The following is a 27460-nucleotide window of genomic DNA, read 5'->3' as shown; positions in this document are numbered from 1 at the left end:
AACAAAGAGAAGCTCCATATGCGGCCTCTTCTCAGTGGGAATCCTTCTGTTATTTTTCTATTAAAACATTGTCTCACTGAGAAACCCCCCTCGGCTACACCAGAGTTGGTTGATAAATTTGCTTTTTTTATTTTGCTTTTTGCAATGCACTTATGCATTGGCTTTATATTTATTTTACGTATACTTTATTTTTGTTGTAGTAATCACTATTCATAACTAGATATTCTTTCACGTTTGTACTTTTATAAATCTTGTTTGGAAAATTAAGTTTTTTATTAAAACTGAATAAAAAAACAACTTAGTTATTTTATAGTAAGAATATATAATAAAAATGGGACTGCAAGACATGAAAGAATGTAGCAACCTGACGCAGTGGTCCAGCAAGACTTCAGTAGTCCAGAGACTTTGCTTGAAACTCCTGGGCTTTAAAAGGGGTTGTCCAATTTTTTTATAATAAAAATTGAAAGTATTACATTAAATAAAAGAAGGCAATGAATGAGGAATACGGTGGTTTATAATCTGCTCTGCCAAAGGTTCCAAAAATGCAATCACACATTATCATTGTGGTTCTGTCCTGATGAAGAGGTTTGGAAACCTTGAAACGCGTTGACATACCACATTCATGCTTCACCTCCATGTGTGATCGTATTTTCGGAACCTTGGGCAACGCGGATATTAAACCACTGTATTCTCATTCATTACATTGTATCTCATTGGTGGTCCTGCTGCAACCTTTTCCATGCTTCTACAGGTGTTGTGACTGCCGTAACCCTGTGTGGTGATACCTATAATATCTTATACCACTTGGCTATCAGATAAGACCCTATTTCTGCTTTTTTGCCTCTCCAGCTTTAACGTTTGTTTTTAAATTAGAAAGGAAAGGTTTCTCACCTATTGGAAGTCTACAATCAATTTTCTACATCTCTACCTGTGTTCCCTGCCAGTCTCCTCACTTCCTCTCTCAGAGGGAAATGTCATGTGGCCACATTCTGTCCAAACCAGAAGAAACAAATTCTCTTCTGGCTCAGATTAAATGTAATCACACAGATTTATCCAACTGACCGATGAACCTGATAACTATGTGTCCACGGGAGTCGGGGCGACGTCAGCTCTGTGTTGCTATGAGCAGCACGCCATCAGAGTAGCCATGCGTTACTTCCGGGAGGGGCTTCAGTGAAAAACTGTGTGAAGACACCATGACAACCATGTCCACTTCTCCGTCAATCCGTGGCACAGGGGATGGGATGGAAACACAGACTTTAAAATCCGTAGAAGTCACAACATCGCACACAAAAACTGTTCACAGTCCAAAAAGAAAAAGTTCGCCAGCACCGTCCATAAGTCCTGGTGTACTTCAGCTGGGCAAAATACAGACAGAAAAAGCAATCGAGATAGAGGCAGTCCGTCTTCTCAGACCAAAATCGGCAATAACCCACACCGTTCTGACTAAGCAGGCAAAGTCACATGAGGTCGAATGCACATTGTAAAGCAGAAGTGGTGGGCTGTGTCACTGAACTCTCAAAAATGAAAAGCACTTAGGAAAAATTGAAAAATTCAGAGAGGAGATTTCAGATTAAATGTAAGGCTGCAGCCAATCATGGCCACATAACATTTCACCCATAGCCAAATTAGATCTCATGCTTTGCACTGATGAGGCACAACACCAAGAAACATCATGTCTCCAAATTGAGATTCTTGTTTGGATTTTAGCCTAGGTTTTGTCACAAAGCTTGGTAAAGGGTTCATATTGAATTTTAGGATTGTTTGTTTCCAATAGGTGGAGCTAAAGTTCAAGATCTCTTCCTTTCTGAAAAGGCAATTTGCATATTTAATTTCCCAGAGGAGCATGCATGGCTTATAAGCCTCCTCACGCTATCGTGCCAGGCCTAGCATGTCACTCTCCACAAGGAGAAATGTTACCCCTTAGATCCAACCAAAAAAATGATATTACCCCCTTGGACTGATAGTAAAATATGTAATGGAAAAAAAAATTTTTTTCTGATACTAGTACCTTCATATGTTACAGAGGATTTTTTGGGCCCCGGGTTGCTTTCTACGCCCATTGGGTTAACTATACTCCTGCTTACATATGAATTTTGATTCTCGGTCCTCTTTTTTTTTTCCAATACATAGCTCTAATACTCCAGTTGACTAGTAAATAATTCACAATGCTCCCTTTGTAACCGAAAGTACAACTGGAATGTTCAAAGAAATGGTCCAGCCCTTGGTCTACTTCATAAGTGACTCCAAGTCCAAACCATCACCAAATCATGCAAGTAGGCCATCACGTTTCTAACGCTTCCTTCTTAATCATGGCTAATCATTGATACAACTGCAGTAACTTCTTAACCTCCTTCTAGTAGACACTTCAGACAAGTAGAGCTTTCTACGTCTGGACAGTTTTGAATGGCCCTCTGACTCCTGTTCAGCCAGAGGAGGTAGCAGCCAAGTTTAGTCAGTGGACCAAATCAAGAGGTGATGGAATTTGTGCATTGCTTGTTGTATTAATTTATGTAAAAATTAGAAAAAGGTCAACCAACATTTTTCCTGTTCTCCATCAGGTTTTTAGGATTTTGTATGTGGTCAATGCCATAGCTGTCTAAACCCTTTAAAAACACAACATTCTTATAGCCTACAGCTGCCACTAGGGGGAGCTCAGGATTGTATCACATACAGCTTTATCATTTATTTCAATAAGAACTGTATATTTTTTATATCTTCTTAGGTGATTATAATGGTTCATGCACATGACCACACAAAGGGGCACAGAGTTTTGTTTGGTTTAAGTCCATGCAAATTTCACAAAAATTGCTCCATTTTCCATCAGACTCCATCATTTCAGAGATAACAGTATTTTTGTACATTTAGCACATAATAAAGACAACAGTGCAGCTCACAGAGCCCTTATGGTTAGGCCATGGACAAACCCAAACCCTGGAGCCAAGAAACAACTGCAAAAAAAATTAGAATTTTAAACGCTGTGTTGTTAAGGAAAATACTGCAGAATAGTAAAAAGGGCTTTTATATAGAGTCATTATATTCTGTTTTTTTTTAATCTTATTAATTACCTACAATCTTACAAGAGCACATCTTAAAGCAACATTTCACGAAACAGTAAAGAAGAAAAACTTTAAATCTTAGGTAGAAGATCCAAAGTGATAGATGCATTTGTGTATTATTAAGATGTACTGTCATTCTCAGGGGAGATTTTATATGTTTGTTCCTTCACAAAAGACTTTTCTTGCTGTTTTCAAAATTAATATGGATGAACATCATTTCTGGTAGGAGCTGCAGGCAGAGCCTAGAGGGGATTGGGAGAAGAAGTGTCAGGAGACTGGATGGCAGCATTCAGAAATACAAGCAGAAGACATGGCCTTTAGTTTGTCGTTTCTTATCAAAACTTTATCAGCTCTTTGCGATAATTCAAACTTCAATATTTAAACGAAAACTATCTTAAAAAAATTCAAAAAAATCACATATTTAAGTCAGATTTTTGTATTATATATATAATTATATATATATACACCTATATATGTATTTTATTTTATTTTTTTATTTATTTTTTTAAAATTCTGTTTTCTGCAATCTGTATTAAAGAAGAAAAAATAGAAGTAGAATAGAAAAGAAAAAATAGAAATCTTGTAATTCTTACACCGGCCAATGGGGCTTTTTTAGACCCCAACTTCCTGTTTCAGGAAGCATCACTTGCACATTAGTAGCAATAAACAAACATTAACACAGGTCATTGTGAAGAGAGGAGGAGCAAGTGGAGATGGGACATAAGGTTGCTGGAAAAATCAGAGTGCAGCACTTGGCAGCCTTGAAACGGATAAATGTGCACTGCCAGTCTGCTGATTGTTGCAGGTTCCGGTGATATGTTGTCACCTGTCCAGTGGATAGGTAATCACTTATCCTTGTTGGACAGCTCATTTAAAACAAACCTGTCATCAGAATTTTGCTAAGTGTTTTTAAAGTTTTAATTTACTGTGATTCTTGTGCTTTGGCGCAACCTGTGGGCAGGGCTGTAGGTCGGTCTTTATTTTGGTGTTCTCGACACATCTTAATCCTTATGGGCTGAGGTGACAGGTCACTGAACCATCAGCGACCTGACTATTTAAATACTGTGCTTGCTCCAACAAAATGGCACTGTTGGTAGCGCCTGCGCAGTAGCATCTATCTGCAAGCGATGCTCTCAATCTGCTCAAGCACCTCTCACTTTTTTTTTTAAAGACCACATTATAAACTGCCCAAGCTCAGTATTTAAAATAGGAGGCAGGTCACTGACACTTCATTGACCTGTCATTTAAGTCCACAAAGGTTGATGAGGCCAGAGCACCAAATAAAGACCCGCCAAAAGCCCCGCCCCAGAGCACGAGAATATCATTAACTGAAAACTGCAAAGAAAGACTAAACAACCACAAGACGGATTTCATCAACCAAGGTATCATTGTAATCAGTATAACGGCGCCGACCTGACACTATCTGTAGATTACTGTGCACAATCTTGATGACAGGTTCACTTGAAGCAAAGTTGAGATAGGTCACACATAGAGGTGAGCATACAGTGGCATGTAGGGTTGAGCGACTTTGCTTTTTTAGGGTCGAGTCGGGTTTCATGAAACCCGACTTTCTCAAAAGTCGAGTCGAACGAAATTGGCCGACTATCGTGAAAAGTCAGGGGGTCCGACTGAAACACGAAACCCAATGCAAGTCAATGGGGAAGCAAAGTCGGCAGGGAGTGGAGGACAGTAAACACCTACATGCCGAACTGGATTTTTCTTTTTCTCTCTCTCTCTCCCCGGACGCTGCACGTGTCATCTCGTTGCCCACAATATACGTCCTTGCTCATTGGCTGAAAAAAAAAGGCACGTGCAAGCATTCTGGGAAATCCGACTTGGGCGCTCGGGTCAACGACCGCATGCCCAACTTCACGCTGCGGTCGGGTTTCGGTCGGCAAAACCCGACTTTGCCATAAGTCGGTGACTTAAGAATCTGGCCGACCTCAACACTAGTGTCAAGTAAAAGTTTGGGAACTTCTGATCAAAATTACTGATATTGTGAACAGTTAAGTAATTTGAAGATTAAATGACTTCTAAAAGGGCTAAAGATAAGAGATGACACATTTCCTTTGTATTTTAGGCAAAACAAAAAATATATTGTCTTTTTTAAGTTTTAAAAATTACAAAGAGGAGAATGGGCTGATGCAAAAGTTTTAGCACCCTTGGAGATTTGTGTACGCAGATAACTTTTACCATGGTTTCAGATCTTAATTAGCCTGTTAGGGTTCTGGCTTGTTCACTATCATCGTTTGGAAAGGCCCAGAGATGCAAATTTCCAGCTTTATAAAAACCCAGCCAACTCTAACCTTGTGCCAAAAAACAGCAGCCATGGGTTAATAATAAGCAGCTGCCTAGCACTCTGAAAACATAAATGGTGGTGGCCCACAAAGAAGGAGAAGGCTATAAGAAGATAGCAAAGCTTTTTTGTTGGTTTGAGGCCTTCTTCCTTTCCCACAGAGAGAGGGAGGGGATACAAAAGAAGAAGAAGAGGAGTGATTCATCCCACATTGTTCTTTGATATAAACACATCTGATTAAATTCCCCTTTGAAAGCAAATATGTATACCCCAAAAATATACTTCTGTTCTTTAAAAAAATATATATACAGTATATGTCCTTTGCTAGTTAGATTTACCTTGTAATATTGCTATTTATTATTTATGTTCCTATATATCAGTGGTCCAAGGTGTTGTTTTCAGATGAAAGTAAATTTTGCATTTCATGTGGAAATCAAGGTCCTAGAATCTGGAGGAAGAGTGGAGAGGCCACAATCCAAGCTGCTGGAGGTCTAGTGTGAAGTCTCCACCATCAGTGATGGTTTGGGGAGCCATGTCATCTGCTGGTGTAGGTCCACTGTGTTTTATCAAGACCAAAGTCAGCACAGGCATCTACCAGGAAATTTTAGAGCACTTCATGCTTCCCTCTGCCGACAAGCTTTTTGGAGATGGAAATGTCATTCTCCAGCAGAACTTGGTTCCTGTCCACACTGCCAAAAGTACCAATACCTGGTGTAGACACAACAGTATCACTGTGCTTGATTGGCAGCAAACTCGCCTGACCTTAACCCCACAGAGAATCTATGGAGTATTGTCAAGAGGAAGATGAGAGACACCAAACCCAACAATGCATATGAGCTGAAGGCTGCTATTAAAGCAACCTGGGCTTCCATAACCTCTCAGCAGTGTCACAGGAAGATCGCCTCCATGTCACGCCGCATTGATGCAGTAATTGATGCAAAAGGAGCCCCAACCAAATATTGAGTGCATTTACTGAACATACATTTCAGTAGGTCAACATTTTGGAATTTAAAATCATTTTTCAAGCTGGTGTTATAAAGTATTCTATTTTACTGAGATAATGTCTTTTGGGTTTTCATTGGCTGTAAGCCATAATCATCAACAATAACAGAAATAAACACGTGAAATAGATCACTCTGTCTGTAATGACTCTATAGAATATAGGAGTTTCACTTTTTGTATTGAAGAACTGAAATAAATTAACTTTTTGATGATATTCTAATTTTGTGAGAAGCACCTGTATAATTTTTATATACATATAAATTTAAACAAACTATATAATGAAACTTATTTATAGCATAGGTTGATGTTCAAACTTGCGCCAGTTTGTCATTCAGACCATCTTGAAGTGACCTTTGCTATTTAAATAACCAAAGTGATTCTTTAGCATTCAAGGTCTATTTTCTATTTTTTTTTCCAGTGGTGAAACCGACTTTGACAAAATCAAAGTTTTTAATATGCTTCATTACTATATTTATATTTGTTTTGAATAACCACTTTTTATATTATGTCTGTGGCCATTTATGCGTGATCTGATTCTGGATGGTACAACCCACATATTGTAGACCACAGACACATGTTACCACATAAATCACATTATCGCAATTGCATGTTACGTTTTGTGAGATCTTATGTTTTTCTCATGTACTATAAGGATTAATTTCTTTAGCTCCATGATTTATAATTCTGCAGCAGAAGCATTTTTTTTTAAAGAGTTACTCCCCCATCCTTCCTCCCCTTCCATGGCCTTCATGGAAAAGTCATCAGAAGATACCTCTCCTGCATCGTCACCATAAAATTGATTGTCAGAAGTCTGCAAAAGAACATGCAAACAAGCCTGATGCATTTTGGAAACAAGTCCAGTTGACCGATGAGGTTAAAATAAAACTCTTTAGCCACAATGATCAAAGGTATGTGTGGAGAATAAAGGGCACAGAATTTCAGGAAAAGAACATCTCACCAACCGTTAAGCATGGAGGTGGATCAATCATGCTTTGGAGTTTTGCTGCAGCCAATGGTACAGGGAACATTTCATAGGTAAAGGGAAGAGTTGATTCAATGAAATTTCAACAAATTCTTGAGGTAAACATAACACCATCTGTAAAAAAGTGAAGTAAAAAATAGGATGGCTTCTACAAATGGATAATGATCGTAAGCACACATCAAAGCCCAGAATAGACGACCTCAAAAGCCACAAGCTGAAGGTTTTACAATGGCCCTCACAGTCCCCTGATCTGAACATCATTGAAAATCTGTGGCTAGACCTCAAAATAGCAGAGGAGGCAAGACAACCCAGGTATCTCACAGAAGTGAAAGAATTCTCCAAGGAAGAATGGATAAAAATCCCTCAAACAAGAATTGAGACTCTTGGCTGGCTACAAAAAGAATTTGCAAAAGAGGGTGCTACTAAGTACTAACCATGCATCGGCCTATTTTCCTTTTATGTATTTCTTAAAATGTAAAAAATTATAGTATATAATTTTTTTTTTAAATACAAAGGAAATGTGTCATATTTAACCTTCGGCCTTTTAGAGATCATTTCATCTTCAACTTGCTTAACTGTTCACAATATCAATAATTTTGACAAGTTATGCCCAAAGTTTTACATGGCACGGTAGGTGATCATTTTCCCAGACAAGGAGTTTGTCTTGAAATCTTTATGCTTTACAACCGGCAATCGAGGTTCTGTAACTGAGTGGATCGATGGATCCTGTTCTCTGATTTTGCAAAGGTAAAGGCTGCCTTTGCTTGCAGCATTGAAGAGTGCACAGTTCAAACTAGTGGCTCAACCATGCCGCTGGTCTGATCTGTCAATCATCAGGAGCACAAGCCAAAAAGCAGGGGATCTGTTCGCTCCTGACTTGATGCTATAAGCTTATACAACTCCTTTAAGCATCATCTTCATAAAAATGATCTCAAGTTGTCCTACTGCTTCTGTTAAATAGAAGGAGTATTTCAATTTTAATTTTTCTTTTAATACATCAAGGACAAAGACTCAGCTGCAAAAACTAAACTTTTCGATTTTGCTTGCATCAGGTAAATTGTGAAGTTTAAACAACAGAACTTTACATCTAATATTAGCCGGGAAAGCGTCACACATGTGCACCTAAATTTTCTAACCCATCAGTCTCCTAATTAGTATTACACTATTCATTATGTTAACGGTAAAATATGAAATATATCTAGGCAGCGTGCCCAGCACTAAGTACGGCTCACAGTTGACTTCTGTAAGTGCTCAAACCTCCATTAATGAAAACTAATTGCACATCAGATGGCACATTACGACTGCTTTCCGAGATCTCAAAAGTGAAATGCACGCCTCAGCCGAGACAATCTCCCCCTGTCCCGAAATCATGCTAATTTCCCTGCATTTCTTGCGTCCATGAATATGTATTTTCTTTTTCAACACAGTCAAAAATATTCTAAAAAAAATAAAGACATAATAATGTTTTCAGCATTTGACACGCAATAATGACTGTTTGATATTCCAAATGTTTTGTTTGTCCTCCCTTAATTGGAGCAGGCGGCGTGATTTTCTTTATTTTCTTACATCGTATGCTCTGCTTTAGATCAAAACTTTAATTACCCAACATGTCAAACACAAAATTATTTTAATGAGCTGTAATGATTTTTACTTTTGTTTTTCAAAGTGCTTATTACGTTCTTCATTGAAAAACAAGTTATTTTTTTTTTTAATAATAGGAAAATTAATTACTGACTTCCAAGAAGTGAAGACTTAAAAACAAAATGGAAACAGTTTGCAACTTTTTTTGAATTACTGGGAATATATAATAATTTCCCTTCGGTAATTAAGAATGAGGTGCTAAAGGACTTGTTTTATCATTTCCGGGTTTATTGGGCCCCGATCACCACTGAAACAATGCAGAATTTGCCGGAAGGAAGGCGGTCCGTGGCTTGGCTATTCACAAAATAAATAGATCAATTCCCCCAGAATTGGAGCTGCTGTAACAGAGTGATTGTCTCCACTGATTCTTGGAGTTGGTCCTAAGTGAGGGGTCCTCTATGATCAACACATGATATAACATGGGTAGTGTTCATGAGACAACCCTTAACTACTTTTCAATGGACAACCACTTTACCAAATTTATCACATATGCAAAGGATAGATGCCAACCGATAGATCGGTGGGCATACGGCCATGGGATCCTCAAAAAATCACCAGAACAGGGCACTTTTATCCCTATTAGTAAGTAGTAGCCATGCACATGGTAGAACGCTGCTCTATTCATTCGCGATGAGACTACTGGAAAAAGCCAATCGGAGAGCTTGCCTTACAGAGTAAATGGAGAATCATGCTCACTATTTCTCCTTTGTAATAGGGGTCCAATAACAACATTCTGGTAATTGGTGGAGGTCCACTCTATTTAAATTATCACCTATCCTGTAAATAAGTGCTAATAAATTATTTTCAATTGACAAGGTTGGATCAATATGGCTTTGTTATGCATCCATATCGCATTATACAGTTTGTCAAGGTGGCTCGAATTTACACTTAGATTTTCCGTGAGATTCCATGAGTCTGTGATTGTCATTATACGCTTTATTATATTATATGTGGATTTTCATGTAGATTTGCCGTAGATATTCTTCCATATTTCACTTTTTACATTGTAAATCCCCAGCAAATCCATATCCATTACATGTGGATTTGCAGCAGATTTGTTGCAGTGAAAAAATGTGCCACGTGTAAATCCAACCCACCGGTATGCATCATGTGTTATAGATCAGTTTTTTGTTCAGCATTCAAACAGTATACAATAGCAAATGCAGTTGATCTTTTGGTCTTAGGTTGCCCCTTTTGTTAGGGTTTGCGGATCGCACTGAATATAAAAGATGGTAAAGTGTGATCACAACCCAGGGGTCCACCGTGTGGTGACGGGAAACCACAGATATTGAACAATAGCAGAGCGAAGGTGCGAGCAAGCACCATAAACACACCAAGTTAAATGTCACTCAGTGTGAACAGAGTTCAAAACACCTGACTCTGTTACTTTACAGAGCGGTATAAGAAGAGGAAGCACTCGAGATTACACTCTGCTAGAGGTCACAGGAGTATAGTGGCAATGACGCCAGGTGCAGTCCCTATAGCTACCCCTCAAGGAAAACTAGGCTGGTGGTTGTACTCTCTCTGACACTCAGCTGTGCAACTGCACATGCGACTTAGGACGCCTGTAGTCAGATACTGAGTCAAGCGGATGTTCCCACCCTACACTGCCTGCCTAGACACACATTTGCCATGCTAGAAGTGGCACACGTGCACACAGGGTGGTAGCGTATCCTCCAACAGACCAAACACATATGATCTTAGAGCACTGACGCGTGCTCCAGGGAACCTTTTATACGTTCCTGTTCAAGCCCAGACAGAACCTTACTCGTGGACCAATTCGGACCTGCCACGTCACCCGAGCAGCTGACGACTGACCACCAATGAGAGGTCGCCACCTCACGAGCATGCTCAGTTGGGTGATTTCTGTTCGCCGCTGACTATTGCTAGTTACTATAGCTTTGGCTGGAAGGCCAGGAGAGAACAAGCAAACAGTATGACTCTGATCAAGACGCTGGGACCAATGTCTTTGCTGAGCAGCTCCCACTGCGGCCGAAGCAGAATGGGAGGCAGTTAAGGCTTGGAATCCACCCTGTGCAGAGGGAAAATCCCAGTGCATAACACCTTTATCTCAAACAGGTCAATTAGAGCAAAATGGTGGCCCAAGAAAGAGGCTTTTTTAAGGAATCTAATGTGCTGAGCCAAAATTACTATTCTGCATGCAAAATTTGAATAAATTTTGGAAAGCTAAATTACGATATGCTGTTTTTGGTTTCCGATAATTTTTGTCATTTTATCTGTTGTTTTTAGTGCATTTTTTTACCTTAGTGTGTTTTAGTAGCGCATTTTTTTGCATTTTATTTGCATTTTTTATCTTTAAAATTCATGAAATTATGGATCATGTGTTTTATGGTCCCTTATAGAAGCACAGGTCAATAACGCAACGAATATTGCAAAGAAAAAAATGGAATTTGCATTATGACATGCAAGAAATGAAAAAGCACAAAGGTTTGTGAGAGAAAAAAGGCACAACTAAGCAATGTCTAAAACATGCTGCAACTTGAAAAAAAAACCCTTACAATCACAAAAAATAGACAAAACCTAAGATAGGAACAAAATGAACATATCCCCTGCTGTAAGTAAAAAGCAATAGTGCATATAAATATCATAGTGGACTTAGTAAACACTGTTTTTGATTTACAAAAGAAGTGTAAAAGTCGTCCCATGAGCAACAAGGTGTAACCCAATTGGGACGGTCCTAACCTATGTGTCAAAAATGACCTCTATATGAATTTGTGATACAAATAAATTAAAGCTCAATAAATTAGTATTTGTCTTTCACATTGATGTCATGGTCACGTGTGTCAGGACGCAGATGATGCCGCAAGGCGAACCCATAACACACGTGACCCTGGATACACCGCCTCCAGTGGGGCGCATTTAAATAATAAAAACGTGCAGGTGGATACGCCGCCTCCACCTGGCGAATTTAGGTATTACACGTTATACATACAATATCTGGAAACACCGCCTCCAGTAAGGCGCATTTAAATAATAAAGGGGGAAACCTGGGAAACTTTAACAATGGTGGGCCCTGCGATAGGGAAAAGGGAATTGGAGACCTCCTGAGCTCCCCTGAGCCAGTGTCCCTGCACTCCTAACGTTCCCTATGCCGGTTTCGCACCGGGCGCCGCACGCGTACCTCAACGCCCTTGCTCACCCTGAACCTAAACCCTCACTAGGGAATGGGTCGGTGCGGAGACTAATCCCACCACTGCACTAATAACACACATGAGGAAAGAGACAATACAGGGGAAACACCACTTAGCTTTGCTCTGTTGCGTGCGCTCCTAGCAACAGAGCCCACCACCTGCGTGCGTCTTCTCCTCCACCCGGATCCATCACCATAACAGGACCCTTCACCTTAGTGCAGCCTTGGAGCAGAGTCCAACACCAGTTGCAGCTGCTTAGAACCAGAGTCCCAAGGATGAGTTCAGCTGCTGACACGAAGTCGAGCATGCTTGAGTCCAGCTCAGCGGCCAAGTCCCACATGGTGAGTGCCACTCTCCATAGTCGCCACTCCACCAGCCCATGCAGACACTTCCCGCTGACACCATCACTGCGACTCCACCACGCCATGCCAGCCCTTCGTCCAGACACCATAGCTGAAACACATCCCCCCTGGCTAAGCTGTGCAGGACTCCTCACCAGCTCCATCCTTCCTCCAGGCTCTCCAAAAACAGAGTGAACACAAACTCACAATATCACAGGCAGTGATTGCACTCCTCTAGCACACCTTTATAGGGTGTAACACCTGATACATGATTAAGTGCACAAAACCTAAAGTGCAATATCAAAACCACCACCGGGGACAGTCAAGACACCTTGGAACTTTCCAAAGTAAAAAAAGTTCACCCAGTGATTTAAAACTGTCAGATCACTTCAGATCATGACAATTGACTTCCAGAAACCATCTGTGCTCAGCAAAAATAAAGGCTGAAAAAGAGCCACTAAAAAGGGCTGAGGGAGTTTATCAAAGGTTTTGTATCAGTTTTGTTTGGCATCAAAAAGTCAGAAATTTTGTTGCACTTTTGTTGCACTTTTTTCATTTTTGTTGCACTTTTTTCCTGTTTTAGTCAGTTGTCAACCATTCTCAAAAAGTAAAGTGTGACCGTGATCATGGTTAGTCAGTCAAATAAATTTATAAATAATGTAACTTCTTAAAAAATTCCCGAAAAAGTGAAAAACTGAAAAAAAACAGGAGAAGTAACGGATTGAAAGATTCATCAAATTAGTCATACGTTGTGCCACACTGAAAAATTTGGTGCAAATAATCGGATTACATAAATTTCAAGCAGAATAAATTCTTCTAAGTGTTTTTTTTTTTTATAAAATTCTTTGAAAGAAAGCTTAGCCTATCTACTTTTAGGAACATTATTGTTAATATGTCCCACCACGTTAGCTTTTTTTTGCATAGAACTGCATGTAGGCATCAATTGCAAAAGACGTAGTATTCACTCAATGCCAAATTTTGCTCAGACATCTCTATTTCCTACATTATTCTAAGTTTATGTTGATTGTGTTCTAACAAACAGTGGAAGATTGCTCCTATGTAGGATCATCTCATCCACCCCAACAGTCCACTTACCGATTATTATTATTATTTATTTATATAGCGCCATTGATTCCATGGTGCTGTACATGAGAAGGGGTTACATACGAATTACAGATATCACTTACAGTAAACAAACTAACAATCACAGACTGATATAGAGGGGAGAGAGGACCCTGCCCTCGGTGGCTTACATGCTACAGGATGGTGGGGAAGGAGACAGTAGGTTGGGGGGTTGCAGCAGTTCCGGTGTTGGTTGAGGTGATATCTCCAGTAGTGGTGAGGAGATAGTGGGGTCATTGCAGGCTGTAAGCTTTCTTGAAGAGGTGAGTTATCAGGGTCCATCTGAAGGATCCAAATGTGGTTGATAGTCGGACATGTTGGGGCAAAGAATTCTAGAGGATGGGGGAAATTCGGGAGAAGTATTGGAGGCAGTTGGGTGAGGAACGAATAAGTGTGGAGGAGAGAATCCCTGATTGAATCCCCTTCCTTGCCGTACTATCGCTATCCAGCACATGCTTTATGCCGCGTACAGAACTGCTATTTGACAACATTGCCCTTCTCCTTTGTGCATTTCCACAATCTGCAATGCTCATTTAAGATCACAAGGACCTTGCTGCAGGGAACTGAATCTCTGCCATAAAGCGAGTGTCATTGTTTTTTTCCGCCGCAGAGCGTATAACCCCACGCGCATCAACCAGGCAAAACAGCTGCGATGATCAGAAAGTAAGAAATACAAACTGAAGAGTGTGTGCCGGCTAATTGCTTCTTTTTATGTAATCAGTTTTATATTTGCTCTTAATTACTACGGTACATTTGCCCTTTTCTAATTGAAAGAAGATAAAAAGCGTCTTAACTCCAGATAAAATAATTACCTCAATTTAGAAGAAAACAGAAAACAGATTTCATGAATCATATTTGTGTACTTACCTTTAGTCTGCATGTAGTCTACATCACCTAATAGCCTTAAGATGAACCGTAAACCTGTTTTATCATGTGTCTCATAAGCGCTAATGATATATTGCAAAATAATAACGAGAGGTTGCATCTGCCCACCTGTCACCAACCGTACGTGGGCCAGTCTATTACGTTAGCCCAATATATCCAGTTCTGGGAAAAAAAATCGACATTCAGCTCTATATGTGGCAGCATGTTATAGGGAAGAAGGAGCTGAAATGATTGATATATAGAGAGATTTCCTGGATTCACAACTAGTAATTTATTCAGTTGCATATCTGCTCATTCTGAACCTAGGAGTCCAGTGGACGGTCCTATTCAGAGCTTGGCAGCTGTATTTGTATGTTTACATTACAGGGAAGAGCGAACCAGAGATTAAGACTGCCCACTGGACTCTTAAGCACAGAATGTGCTGATATTTAACCCCTTAGAATCAGTTGCTATATGTCTCAGGCATGGCTTCATAAAAAAAAAATTGTATATATATCTTTTTATTTAAATTTTTTAAAAAAATTTTTTGAGAGGACGAGGGATTCACACTTCCAGATAGGCATTAGGTAGCATTCATACAAGCATTGAAGTTTGGTTCAACAATAGGTGCAGTTTTATTGCTTTCATAAAACTCCAAGGGATTTGAAACCAAAAACAACCTCTTTTGGGCAGAAAGTTTTCACAGCAAATAAACAGTTCATTCAGCAGGCACATGTGTGTCAGTGCGCACTCAACCGAATAGATTGCAATACTTTCTCCAAGAGCAATCTTCATACACAGAAGAGGCACAGTCACACCAGTCCTGGTATTGCCTTTATCCTGCGCTCCAGCAACTTCCAGCACCAAGGAAAAGTGTTCAACTCAAGCCACAGTTCACACTGAACAGGCTGCAGCTTCCACATGTTACTCTTCGGGTACAAACATACAGACTGCTCAGCTTTCCTAGCTTACCCATGCAGTTTCTTTTCAGAGATAGGCCCTTGGATGTCTCTCTGAGCTACAGCTCGCGTTTTGGCTGGTCACTCACCAGCTTCAGCAAACTCATCTGAGCTCTACCCAGCAGACTGAAAAAAATAGTTTGGGTCTAAAAAAGCAGAAAGGAGACCAAATGCAAATAAAAACACAGCTACATCATCCATCACTCTTCACAGTCTGTTATGTAAGGATTTCCCAGGCACTGCCATTGTGTTCCGGACGTTACCGATGGAACTATGACTGTAGCATCACTCCACACTCCCACTAGAACTGCATCTATCCCTCGCAGTGCCAGGTCACACACGCCACGGGTAAATTGGACGAGATAAAAATTCCAGGATCTAACTTTTGTAAATCAAGCGTCTAAGAATAGACACAAATACATATATAAACTAGTATATTTTAACAAAAAAAAATCTGTTGATTGTCCATGGAGACTACATTGCTTTGTGCTTGATTTTATGAGCCTGTCGACACTGGGTGTGGCTGAAATGCATGGATTTTATATTTATGGCCACTAAGTATGACTTTTAGGTTCTCACTTGCTTTAAATGCAGTTTTTATTGCAGTATGATTGAGATGGCAAGGTAAACTCTCCATAGTCATCCCTCATTTATATTCCAGGCATCTGGACGCCATCCAGACAAGCTTAGGTCACGTGATGTGATTTAGAAAAGAGCAGCCAATAATTAGTCCCTCTGTACATATCCATGTGCTATCTGCCTAGATTTTCAAACAGAGAAGCTTTCGAATTCTCACCGGTGCCGGCTTATTACAGAAGTTTGTATTTCAAGTTTTATCTATTATTATCTCAGGATTTACACTAATGAAATAAAGTTGGCTAAATATATGCTTATTTTCCATAAACTTTGAAGCAAAATGTTATTTTCTTTGACAAAATCATCAAACCCTGTTACAACCCTATAGCTTTAAAAAATACATAAAAAAAAAGCAAACAAGAACAATAATGAACGGACTAGTTTCAGCCTTGAAGAGTTTGTAAGTTTTTTTTAAGAGAGGCCGCGCTCACTCGACGCCGGTGTCCACTGGATGGCCACACCCACTAGGCGTCCACTAGATGGCCACGCCCACTAGACCGCTGTTCCCAGCTCAGAAACCGCCAAATCCTTGCAGCGCACAGATTGACTGCAGACTTTTTATTTTACACTGGAAAACCCCTTTAGTTTTTGATCATTTTATGTGTTTATTGCTCCTTTAAGCTACACACACTGAAAGACTAATTAAAATGCATTAGGAATATGATCACAAGAAGTTCACATCCTGGTTTGCAGTAATATCCAGTCACTGTACTGTTACTGTGGAAATTTCTGTATAGCTCCGAAAATATAATTTTATTTATTTACAGCTAATTTCTTTTGTCGTCCCATCGACTGAAAGTTAATCTCACATTGTTCAATTTCATTTTCGCCCTACTCAATGCTTGCACATGGGATTCAATCAAGACCCAGAGAAAATACACTTTCAGATCCTATTGTATGGCGGATGTAATACAATGGTTACATAATTTTATTTCCCTTTGCTTAGATTCCCTATGGTTTACATCCTGATGCCCGATTCATTCCAGCGCCATTTGCTTCCATAGATATTTTGCCCAACTTTCTGAATAATTGGTCTATTATGAGTTCAATATCCCATCTCTTATCCATCTTGGTCAGTGTGATCTCATTTAACCTGCCATCTCTTTCTTTACTCGTTGTCTCCAAAGGTAGCATTTTACATTTGTCTGTGTCAACCGGCAAAGCTTTCCTGCAAACTAATGAAACCAGAGAATATACTTACTGTAAGAGAAATACAGGGACAACGCAGAAATATTTTCTAGAAATGTCAGGAAATCGATTCCATGGGACGAAACCAGATATAGTCTTTGAAATGCACTTTTCTCGTGGATATAATATATAAAACTTTGTTTACTAATAGACTTTTTCTTCTGTGGGTTGTGACATAATTTACTGGGTATGACATGATGTGATATTTGCTAAAATATCCTAGCAAAAAAAAAGCTAAATATCTACGAACCAAAAGATATTGAATAAAGACCATACAGCCTCTAGTATGTGTTCCACTGTGATAAATGTATGAAATAAACCGTAGAGATGAGTGAGACGCTGCAAAATGTGTTATACTTATGTTTGCTACTTGCAGATGTTTGGTGATTTTCTATATGAATTAAAATTACCCTAAGTTTAAATTGACCAAAGATTTTGTAAACTTTTGCATTAATATACATAGGTGGAGAGAAAGACAGACTGTTAGATAGATAGATGTATAGATAGAAGTTAGATAGATAGATAGGATAGATAATAGATAGGATAGATAGATAATAGACAAGTGATAGATAGATAGATAAAGATACAAAAAGGGAACAGCAGCACTCTATTTCCAAAAAAACTATGTTGCATATTTGCCCAACATGGTAACCGTTCGGTTCCTGTATGAACTTTTCTCACGCTATGCCAGTTGGGACATCAATCAAGTGAATGAGTTGTGTTGAATATATGTAGTTGTATTCCAGTCCACTGGAGGATGGTCTTCGGGAGAGTTGATTTTCTGAAAGGTATTGTTTTGGAGAGAGGATCTTTTGGAGGGTGGTGTTCTGACACAGTGGTGTTTTCGAGGATAGTCTTATGGAGAGATGATCTTTTAGAGGGTGGTCTTCTAAAGGCTTTTTTTAGGGCAATCTTCCATTCAGGAGGTCTTCTGGGGAAATTCTTCTGGATAGTTGATAATTTGGAGAGTGATCTTTCAGAGAAGTGGTCTTGTGCAGCGTGGTCTTTGGAGAGGTGATCTTTTGGAATTAAGTCTTCTGGAGAGAGGTATTTTGGAGGGTAACATTTTGTAGAATTGTTGTGACTTTTTTCTAGAGAAGTCATCTGAGAATTTGTCTTTTGGAAAATAGTCTTTGGAGAGGTGAAGTTTTGATGAGCTGTTTTTAATGGTAATATTTCAGTGTGATTGTCTTCTGTGGGGCAGGCTTCTAAAGAGTTTGTCTTTTGGAGAGTTGTCTTTCCGAGAAGTAGTCTTTCAGAGGATAGTTTTTGAACAGTTGATCTTTTTGTGAGTAGTTTTCTGGAGAGATGGTCTTTTGGAGGTTAATCTTCTGAAGAGTCGTGTTTTTTATGGTAGACAACCAGAGAGGTGGCTTTCTTGAGGCTTATTTCTGGATAGTTCCATCAAGTGTGGTCTCCAGGAGAGGTGTTGATTTAGAGTAATGTCTTTTGGAGAGTTGTTTTTTTTTTCAGGTTTTATCAGGAGTGTTTGCATTGGGTAGACGTATAAGTTTTTTAGTACTTCACGGTTTTGCAAGGTTTTACAACTTTTATTTAGTGCTAAATTTATCTCAGTTGCATTTGTGTAAAATCACCCCTTCTCTTGATGACTGGGCAATTAACTATGCTAATGATCACCACTGAGAGGCTGAATATTCATTTTAACTTTATTTATTGCACATCATTAGTGGTATTCAAGTAAGCATCAGTCATTTCCATTAAATATTTAAGGCAGGAAAATCTGAGCAGGAAGTGGTGGTGGTAAATGTTCTGCAGGTGAAAATGATTGATATGATGCATTAAAAGTGTTCCTGTATGGGCTAAAATCCAAAATACCTTGAAAAAGAGAATGATACATAGTAACATCCAAAGGGCCAGATTTTCAGTCCATCCATAGTTTCTTCAATAGATTTCTTGACAAAAAATAGGTGGATCTTCATCCAGAGGAAAGTAGAGGAAACTATCCTTTGCATTATTCTTTCTTTCCTGAAATTAGCAACCAACACAATCTTTAAGCTACAAAAAAATGGAAGAGAAAATGATCTCTTAAACAATTAATGCTTACATGCACATATTAAAATACCCCTTTAGACGTAAGAATGTAAATTCAAAGTGAAGGCCTCCTTTAAGGCATCGTTTACATAATTTGAATACCTATATCTTTTCTAGCTATTGAACCTGTTCTAAACCCGGGTGGTGAGCATTTGTAATGGTACATATTTTATTTATTTTATTTTTTTCTCCCTCTCTCTCCTCACCCTTTGTCTTTCTCTCTGTTTCGCCTCACTGCCGGTGAAGCTGCTCCAACCAACCTCCTGGAGATAATGATGCTGTTGTGTGCCATGCGCTGACTCTTGCGCATGCGCCAGAGGCTTCGGACAGAAGGATGCATCTCCAGTTATATTATACATGGCAAATTAGCAAAATAGTTGAAGCTGCATATATGGCCTATATAGGAAAATAATTAATTTTCTGATCTTTACTTTTTATTTACTGAAAGTTGCAAAAATAAAAAAAATTAAACCACATTGTTTAAATATATTGCAGATAACAACCTTTGGTGGGCGGATCAAAACCTTGGCCAAGTTGGAACTTGCAATAAGAAAGATGGCAGCCATATTACAATTGTAAGGAACAAGACTGCAGGAGTGGTTCACATGAAGCTCTATGACAAGGATGTCCAGCAAGGTAATATGCTTTTTCCTACATTTCCTCTGCAGAAGCCATGACTTAAAGGATTTCACGCTATGTTAAAAGTGTCTAGTAGTGATGAGCGAGTATACTCATTGCTTGCGTGGTCTCCCCGAGCATGCTCGGGTGACCTCCGAGTATTTTGGCGTGCTCAGAGAATTAGCTTGAGTCGCCACAGCTGCATGATTTGCGGCTGCTAGACAGCTTGAATACATATGTGGAATGCCTGTTTGTTAGGGAATTTCCACATGTATTCAGCCTGTCTACAAGTCACAAATCATGCAACAGAGACGACGAAAACTAAATCTGCGGTCACTCCAAAATACTTGGAGATCACCCGAGCATGCTCGGGGAGACCATCATTAGTGGCCAGTTTTCACTCCTATTTATTCCTGCTGCTCCCATGAATATTTCTTTCTCTCTCTCTCTCTTTATAATATATATATATATATATATATATATATATATAATATATCAGCCATATGTTTTCAGAAATATGGTCCTTTTTAAATAGTGCTAGTTATTATGGTCTTTACCAAAGTGCGGACTAAAGACTAGCCTCCAAGGTTTACCGTGATGAGCCATTCTTGGACGTTACTTTTATGTTTTAAGAAAAAAGCCATGTGGTCATCTCTAAAGTAATGTATGACCCTCCTGACAACACAAAACATGTCAACCTCCGACCTACACATGGTGAGGGGTAAGCAGCACTACAGACATCGACATGGACTCATCATCCCGTCCACATTCTCCCGCGCATCATTCCTACAATCTTCTTGAATAATTGCCTATAAATATCCTACATTATTCCGTTTCCAGGTTTAATCACAACAAGAAAGAACAACAGATCAATGAATGAGACAGCTTTGAAAAAAAACTTGGCAGAGCGTCAATTTTTGTCTTTAACATCCTAAAAACCATTATCAGTGTGTGAGCATCCGAGATCAAATATCCTGTGCGGTTTGCATAATCTATGCCAGTTTAAACATTGGTTTTACTGTTCAGGATATATCCAGAGTTTATATATAGATCACCTTTATTTCAGGTTTAGTAGCAGTGATGCAGCTTAATCTTCTTGGCCTACATAGGAGTAATATATTTTCTTACTAGGAGTCTAAGATTCTTACAATAGCTGCCTCTGTCAGACATGTCTGGAAGTTTAACGGATAAAAGCTTATTTCACAGTTTATCTAGTTTATCTTACACATGCAGATTTCTCTCTTCCTTTTTTCATACATTTTATTTTTTTGTTACTTTATGGTAAGTCACGTCTCTCCATTAACTCTCCATTCATGATGAATCAAAAATAGGATACCCTTTAAAGCCATCACTCCATTACTGAGGGTCTAATTATAGAAGGTTCAGAGGTAGCAGTTGCACCCAGGATCTGGCATAAGGAGGACATCAGGAAATGTCTTACATAGAAAGGCTCTCTAGTGTACCACCTATGAAGGTAGCTAGCTGATAATTCAGTGTCTGACCCATCTACAAACAGACACATTAACAGAATATAAAGGGAGAGATGCCCATCCTCCGAAAAGTATTTTGGAGTTCTTGCCCCTTGTCTGTGCAAAAGCAGGTTCTAGCTTGCTGGGTGAGAGGTCTAGGGAGATATTATTTACTTGCAGAGAATGCTTCCTGGACAAGAGCTAATTTGCATTCTTTTTCTCAGGAAGTATTGCCCACAATGTACAGTAAGTCTTCTTAACGGAGTTTTCCACCAAAAATAAGAAAAATGATCTGGGTGTCTCTGCTTTATAATAAGTCCACAAATCCCTCTGTTACCTTTACTTTTTTTACCTCCCTTTCATCCTCCTGCAGCCATTAGCCATTTTTTTGGTTTGTTATGGTTTACAACCTGAAGTTAGTTCTCCCTCTGTTCCTTTAGACTACATTTCCCAAGGGGCAGAGCTGCATTGTCCCACAGCTTCCTTAGTGCTCATCCATTCCATCTACAAATCTCCATCTTGTGACTCCTATATAGTCTCAAGATGGATAAGTCATTGACCATATTTTCTCAGTCCCAACAGTCATCCCTCTGCATCTACTTTGTGCTGTCCTTACACTATCTTGCTGTCAATAATGTTAAGGGTGCTGAAACTGACCCCACATAGGCTCAGTGCACTATAGGAGAGCAATAGGTGATGAAATATATTAATTTATTATAATGTGATCAAGAAGTCCCAGCACTATCCTGTTATGATTAGGTAACTGAGGAGGATAGCCGGGGAATAGGCTAGGCAACCAGATAACCAGAAAGGTTGGTAACTTAGCGGATTGCAGACCCCTAAACTGACAACACAACTAGAATTAGCCATGGGACATACCTACGATGCCCTAGACGCCTCGCCACAGCCAAAGAATTAACTAAGCCTAAAGAAAGAAAGGGGAAAGCTAAACTGCCCCGGAGTAGAACCCCAAAGGAATAGAAAGCTCCCAAACATATATTGCCGGTGAGACAAGCTGAAACACAAAACACAGGCAGAAAATAGAGTAGCAAATGATGGGGCCCAAACTCTCTAGATAGAACAGGACAAGAAAGATACTGTCTGCAATCATGCAAAAAACCTTAAGAAAAATCCAACACATCTGATATGCAAAAATACTGAGGCCACATGACCTCTCCCCCACTAGATCAGAATTCTGGTGTGAACTGGAAGCAAAACAAAAGATACTGATGTAACAGGGGATTAGAAAGACTGGCATGAGCTGTGGCATATGGAACAGGGTCCAGCACAGGTCCCAGCAGGGAACCACACTGAACTCACACAGCATAGCAGAAATCAGAGAAAGGCAAAAACTGGATCAAATGCAAAAAGATTCCAGCAAACAACTAACTTATCTGAACGATGCAGGACCAAGCAGGGGGCAAGCAGACTTCCAAATGCACAGGAAGAAAACCAAATCACCAGCATTTACTGAGGGAAGTTGCTCACTTAAATCTTCCCAGTCAGTAACACCTGACTTCCAATCATCCTCTTCAGGTGATTGAGCTCTGCCAGCCAGATCAGCTCCATTACCCGCAGCAACCACCAGAGGGAGCCCAAACTCAGAAGCCAGATCAAAAGTGTTCACAACACTATCCCCTCTGACCAAAGTCACAAGCTGATAAGATAACTTTTTTTGTGTGGAGTGTGCAAAGTTTGTTTGCCTTCCTGCTTTCCCTCCATCCATGTCCACATCACCAGTTACTGTAAACTTGCAGAAGACGACCATGGGCCACACCCACCATATCATTACCATTTGGAGCTCACTGCAGAGCAACTGGCTAAAGTGTTCAAAGCACAGACAGGAAGTCTCTACTCTGTGCTTTAGCTGGACTGCATTAGTAAGTAAGGCGTTGGAGGTGACTATCACATGTGACATCTCAGAAACAGAACAGAATTATAGCAGCAAGTAAATTATGAAGTTTCTTAATTTCTCATTGGTTTTATAATGCTTTAATATTCTGTGAGTTGAGAAAATCTCTTTAAAGATAAATAGTTTCTGCCTGGTTCTAGAATTACTAACGCGTGAAAAATCACATTGTACAAAAATGGTATTGATTGATAAGGAAAAAAATGAGATAGGTATGAGAAATGTGAAAACCCACTTTAGTTTTACAACTGGACTGACATTTTCTAGTCTGCAGCCATGTCAATCCTATATAATAATACAATACCGGCTTTAGATGGTATCTATAATATGTAAGCTTGCCATTTGGCTATTGGCAATGTGCCAGTGAAGCATGCAACTATTACTTTGTTTTTACATGTAACATCCAGTTCTATATACAACTTTCCACTTACAGATGTCAGACTGTGCCCAGAATATCAGATGGACTATGGAATAAAATAGCAATAGAGAAAAAAAATTACCCGCCAGTATATCACGCCTGTGGTCCTGCAGTCACTGACAAAGTGCATCAAGATTTTCTTCTCTGCCAATTAGTTTTGCACATGACTGTGGACAGGATACAGATACTCTCCAGATAGTGAAGTAATAAGGATTCTAACCTGAAAATCTAGCTGTGAGTTTCTGCATCAGTTACACGGAAATATAGAAGGGGCATTCATCACAGGGCACATATCAGATTTGTCGCCTGTGGCCTCTTCTTCTATCCATAATATTACTGCCCACTCAATTTTAGATAAATGATGGGAGAGCTTCTGTTAACTGAATCCTTGCAGTCTTGAAACCTACTTTCAGATGGGTAGAATCATATTATCATCATCATTCCTACTCCTTCTCCAAAGTCAACTTTGATCACTAGAGGTGTTGGGGGTCAATAATTTGCTGTGGGGCCAGATTACAGATCTTGAATTTTTCACCTAAACTTCTGCAAAAAGGTATGGGTTTTTCCATAGGTAATCTTTTGGTCACAAACCCAGAGAGGTCTCCAATGACTAACAGCAGAAGGCGTTAATTTGGCAATTTGGTGAAGAGAGCACAGGTCAGGGCAGGTGAAGATAAGTAACAAACTGGAGATATGTAGAGGTCAGGATAGGCAACACACTTCAAATAAGAAGTTGAATCAAATCTGGGTAAAGCTGGAAGAATATACGTTGTCAGAGTACAGAAATCTAATAGACTGTAATTCCCAGACACTGAAAGATGGGGGGAAATGTCCTTAGGAAACCTGCACTGAATGGTCCTTGGCTGGAGAAAGAGCACATTTGTCACACCGGACTTTTAAAAAGCCAGGGCTCATACATAGGGGAAAATGAGCAGGACATCACCTAGAAAAGACCCAAACTATAGAGCCTATTTACCGAAAACCTCAACTGTAGCGCCATGGTGGTGAAAGGAACAGATGAAGGTGAAATAGAGGGACCTGTCAATCAACAATGATTCTGAAACAAGGCTAAGACCTCAAGCACATTGCCCTTGCATTGTATGGTTTCATACTATGGGACGCCATAAAAAAATAGAAAAAAAAAACTTCACCAGATAAATTTGTGTTCTGCCACTTCTGTAATTTAATTTCTATGGCCGTCAAGCCCAAATTTTTTTTTTAGTGAGATTTCCTATTATCTGGTATCCAGAAAACAAAGGTTAGCAAAAGGTCAAAGAAAAATTCCTTCCCTGCAGCCATGCCTTGACTTGTACATTCAGATTTAATGATAGAAGACGATTTAGAGGTCCGTGGTACAACGTCAGGTAAATGTAAATTGAGTGAAATTGCTGTCTTCAGCTCAAGAATATATTGGCAAAATCATCAATATAAAAGACAACCCCATTACTAGAATCACTGCGGGTACCTTAAAAGCTCCATTAGTATGAAAAATGTGCAGTTTAGTGGTGTTTAAGGTGCTTATATTGCTACCTCTCCTAGATTCCCAAGTACAATTAGCCAATTCATTAGTCAATATGACACCAATCGCAGGAGGATTGGGAGACAATTTGTTATTTAAGGAGACCATAGTTATGTGGAAGGCTCACAGAGCACTTTATCTGGACAGCGGAGGACGATGATAAATACTATGTGCAATACTAGGGAGGCTTAATTAATTGGTAAATGGTGTAAATAAAAATAGTAAAAGCGTAAAGGAATCGTCTCGTAAAGGTTACCTTATGGTGGCAGCAGCTACGCACTGCAGGATACAAGTATGGCCATGGAATATTAATATATATGTGCCGGCCCGTTATGTTTAGTAACATTGTATATTAATAATAGTTTAGTCCCACCAAAAGCCATGCTGTAATTTACATTGTTAAAGGGATTTATCCATGAAGTCCTTCTGTCCTATAGAAAATCATAAAGGTGAAGCCCCTTAAATTACATAGAGCGGAGAGCTGTCCTGTACAAGAAGCTACTCACATTTTGGTGGTCTCAAGTCTCTCATATATTACATTAATGGAGATGAATAGCTGGCACATAATATTGCATTTCACCTTCCTGGCTAGCTGTCAAAATATCCTGGCAAAACCATCCACTGGAGCCAGTATCAGGACTCAAAACCTTCTGCAGCTTCTGGAGGTCTCAGCAGCCACTAGGCAGTTACTAGACCTCCCTTAGCTACATATCTACATTTCCTAACCAAAGGGGACTTGCTAAAGTTCGAGTCCAAGTCTATTTCTTGTAAGGATACCGCCTTCTAAAGAGTACAGCCTATTGTAGCCTGGGAGCATCACTGTACGGCAACACCAATGGATAAGTTTGTCTCTGAAACAAATTAGTCTTTTAGGACCAACTGGTATCAGTTATACCTCCTCTGCTTTCAAAAAGAGGACACGCTTACAAAGTCTCGGCAACAACTTCAGCCATTTATTAGAACTCTTTCCTTGTTTCTTTTCATACTTTCATAGTTTTTAAAGTTGAGAGTAGACTTAAATCCATAGCGTTCAACCTATAGCCTAGACGTTGGTCCAGAGGATCACACAACACAAAACACTGCCCACAATTTGGATAATTCCTTACAGGTCTAGTCTACACACTGGGCTGGAATGTCCTCTACCCACAATGTCTCTCTCCACAAATTAACAGTCTGTCTTAGACTAAGCATTTGTCTGGAATTACTTCAGGGATACCTGTTCATGCTCCACCGGCCCTCAGGTCCCACTACTAGAAACGCCACCAGTCTCATGACAGCTAAATCTTGTCCTATCTTTTCCATAATTCCACTCAGGTTCACCTGTTTTCATTTCCTTCTCTTAGCCCACAGATCCCTTTCTTGGGGCCCTAGTGACTCTTCTCACACTTTTGCAGCTTTGCCGCTCACATTCTAGTATGTTGAAGTCCACAGCACCAGCAAACATGGTATAGTAAAACAAGTAGAGTATTAAAATTGTTAAAGCTTATATACACAATTTTACATAAGGGGAGAAAATCATGACTGACAAATTTCTGGAGGATCCAGAAGAAGGAAACATCTTCTACCTAAAGCCACACCTCCTTGCTGAAGTCATGGACCTTCTTGTCCATGTCTTTATATGCTCCATTTCCTGTCGCTAGAGATGAATACAATCTCATTAAATTGCTGGTCTCTAGGATGTTTTGGAAAAATTTGTTGGGTCTTAAAGTTTGGTAATGCTCGTCCGTGAGGTCCTCCTCTTTTATGGGGTCTCTCATATGCTGCAACATCCAATGCTCCAGGAATTAACCATTCTAATTTGGGTTTTGCAACATGTATGGGAAAATATGGGGAAGCTTGCAAACACTACCTCTTCTTTTTATTATAACAGAGAAATGGAAATGAGAACCTATTCTACTCATCTCAAGGGGTCCCAGGGGTTAATTCACCACCGATCACACAACAGGATTGGGAATTAATATATAATCTTAGAAAAAAATTGTTACATAGAAAAAAAAACATTTAAAAAAATAAAATCTTGCTTGTCAGATATTACAAAAAACATTGATACTTTTCATTTTCTCATCCTGTTCCCATTATTTCGACGTGGCATTGCACAACCCAAAAAGACCCCTTGTGATGTAATATAATGCGCATCTTGGATTACAATCAGTTCCATGTCGGCAAAGTCAGATTCCTACTTCTGTTTCCACATCTCTGATCTACTTGTCTGATCTTTTTTAACAATAAGACT

General features: G+C 39.5%; 1 protein-coding gene across 1 annotated transcript in view; it reads left to right on the top strand.

The window, feature by feature from the left end:
• Window positions 1–27460, top strand: part of LRP1B (LDL receptor related protein 1B) — a 1871059-nt gene that overhangs the window by 1372677 nt on the left and 470922 nt on the right. Inside the window, exon 33 of the mRNA XM_073545568.1 lies at window positions 19790–19930. Coding sequence (XP_073401669.1) covers window positions 19790–19930 — 141 coding nt within the window. The remainder of the gene's footprint in view (window positions 1–19789; window positions 19931–27460) is intronic.

Source organism: Dendrobates tinctorius, unplaced genomic scaffold (assembly GCF_039654945.1).
Source record: "Dendrobates tinctorius isolate UK_male_01 unplaced genomic scaffold, ASM3965494v1 ptg000143l, whole genome shotgun sequence".
Taxonomy (NCBI): Eukaryota; Metazoa; Chordata; class Amphibia; order Anura; family Dendrobatidae; genus Dendrobates; species Dendrobates tinctorius.
The sequence above is the reverse complement of the archived record's forward strand: the minus strand, read 5'-3'. Positions and strand labels throughout refer to the sequence as shown.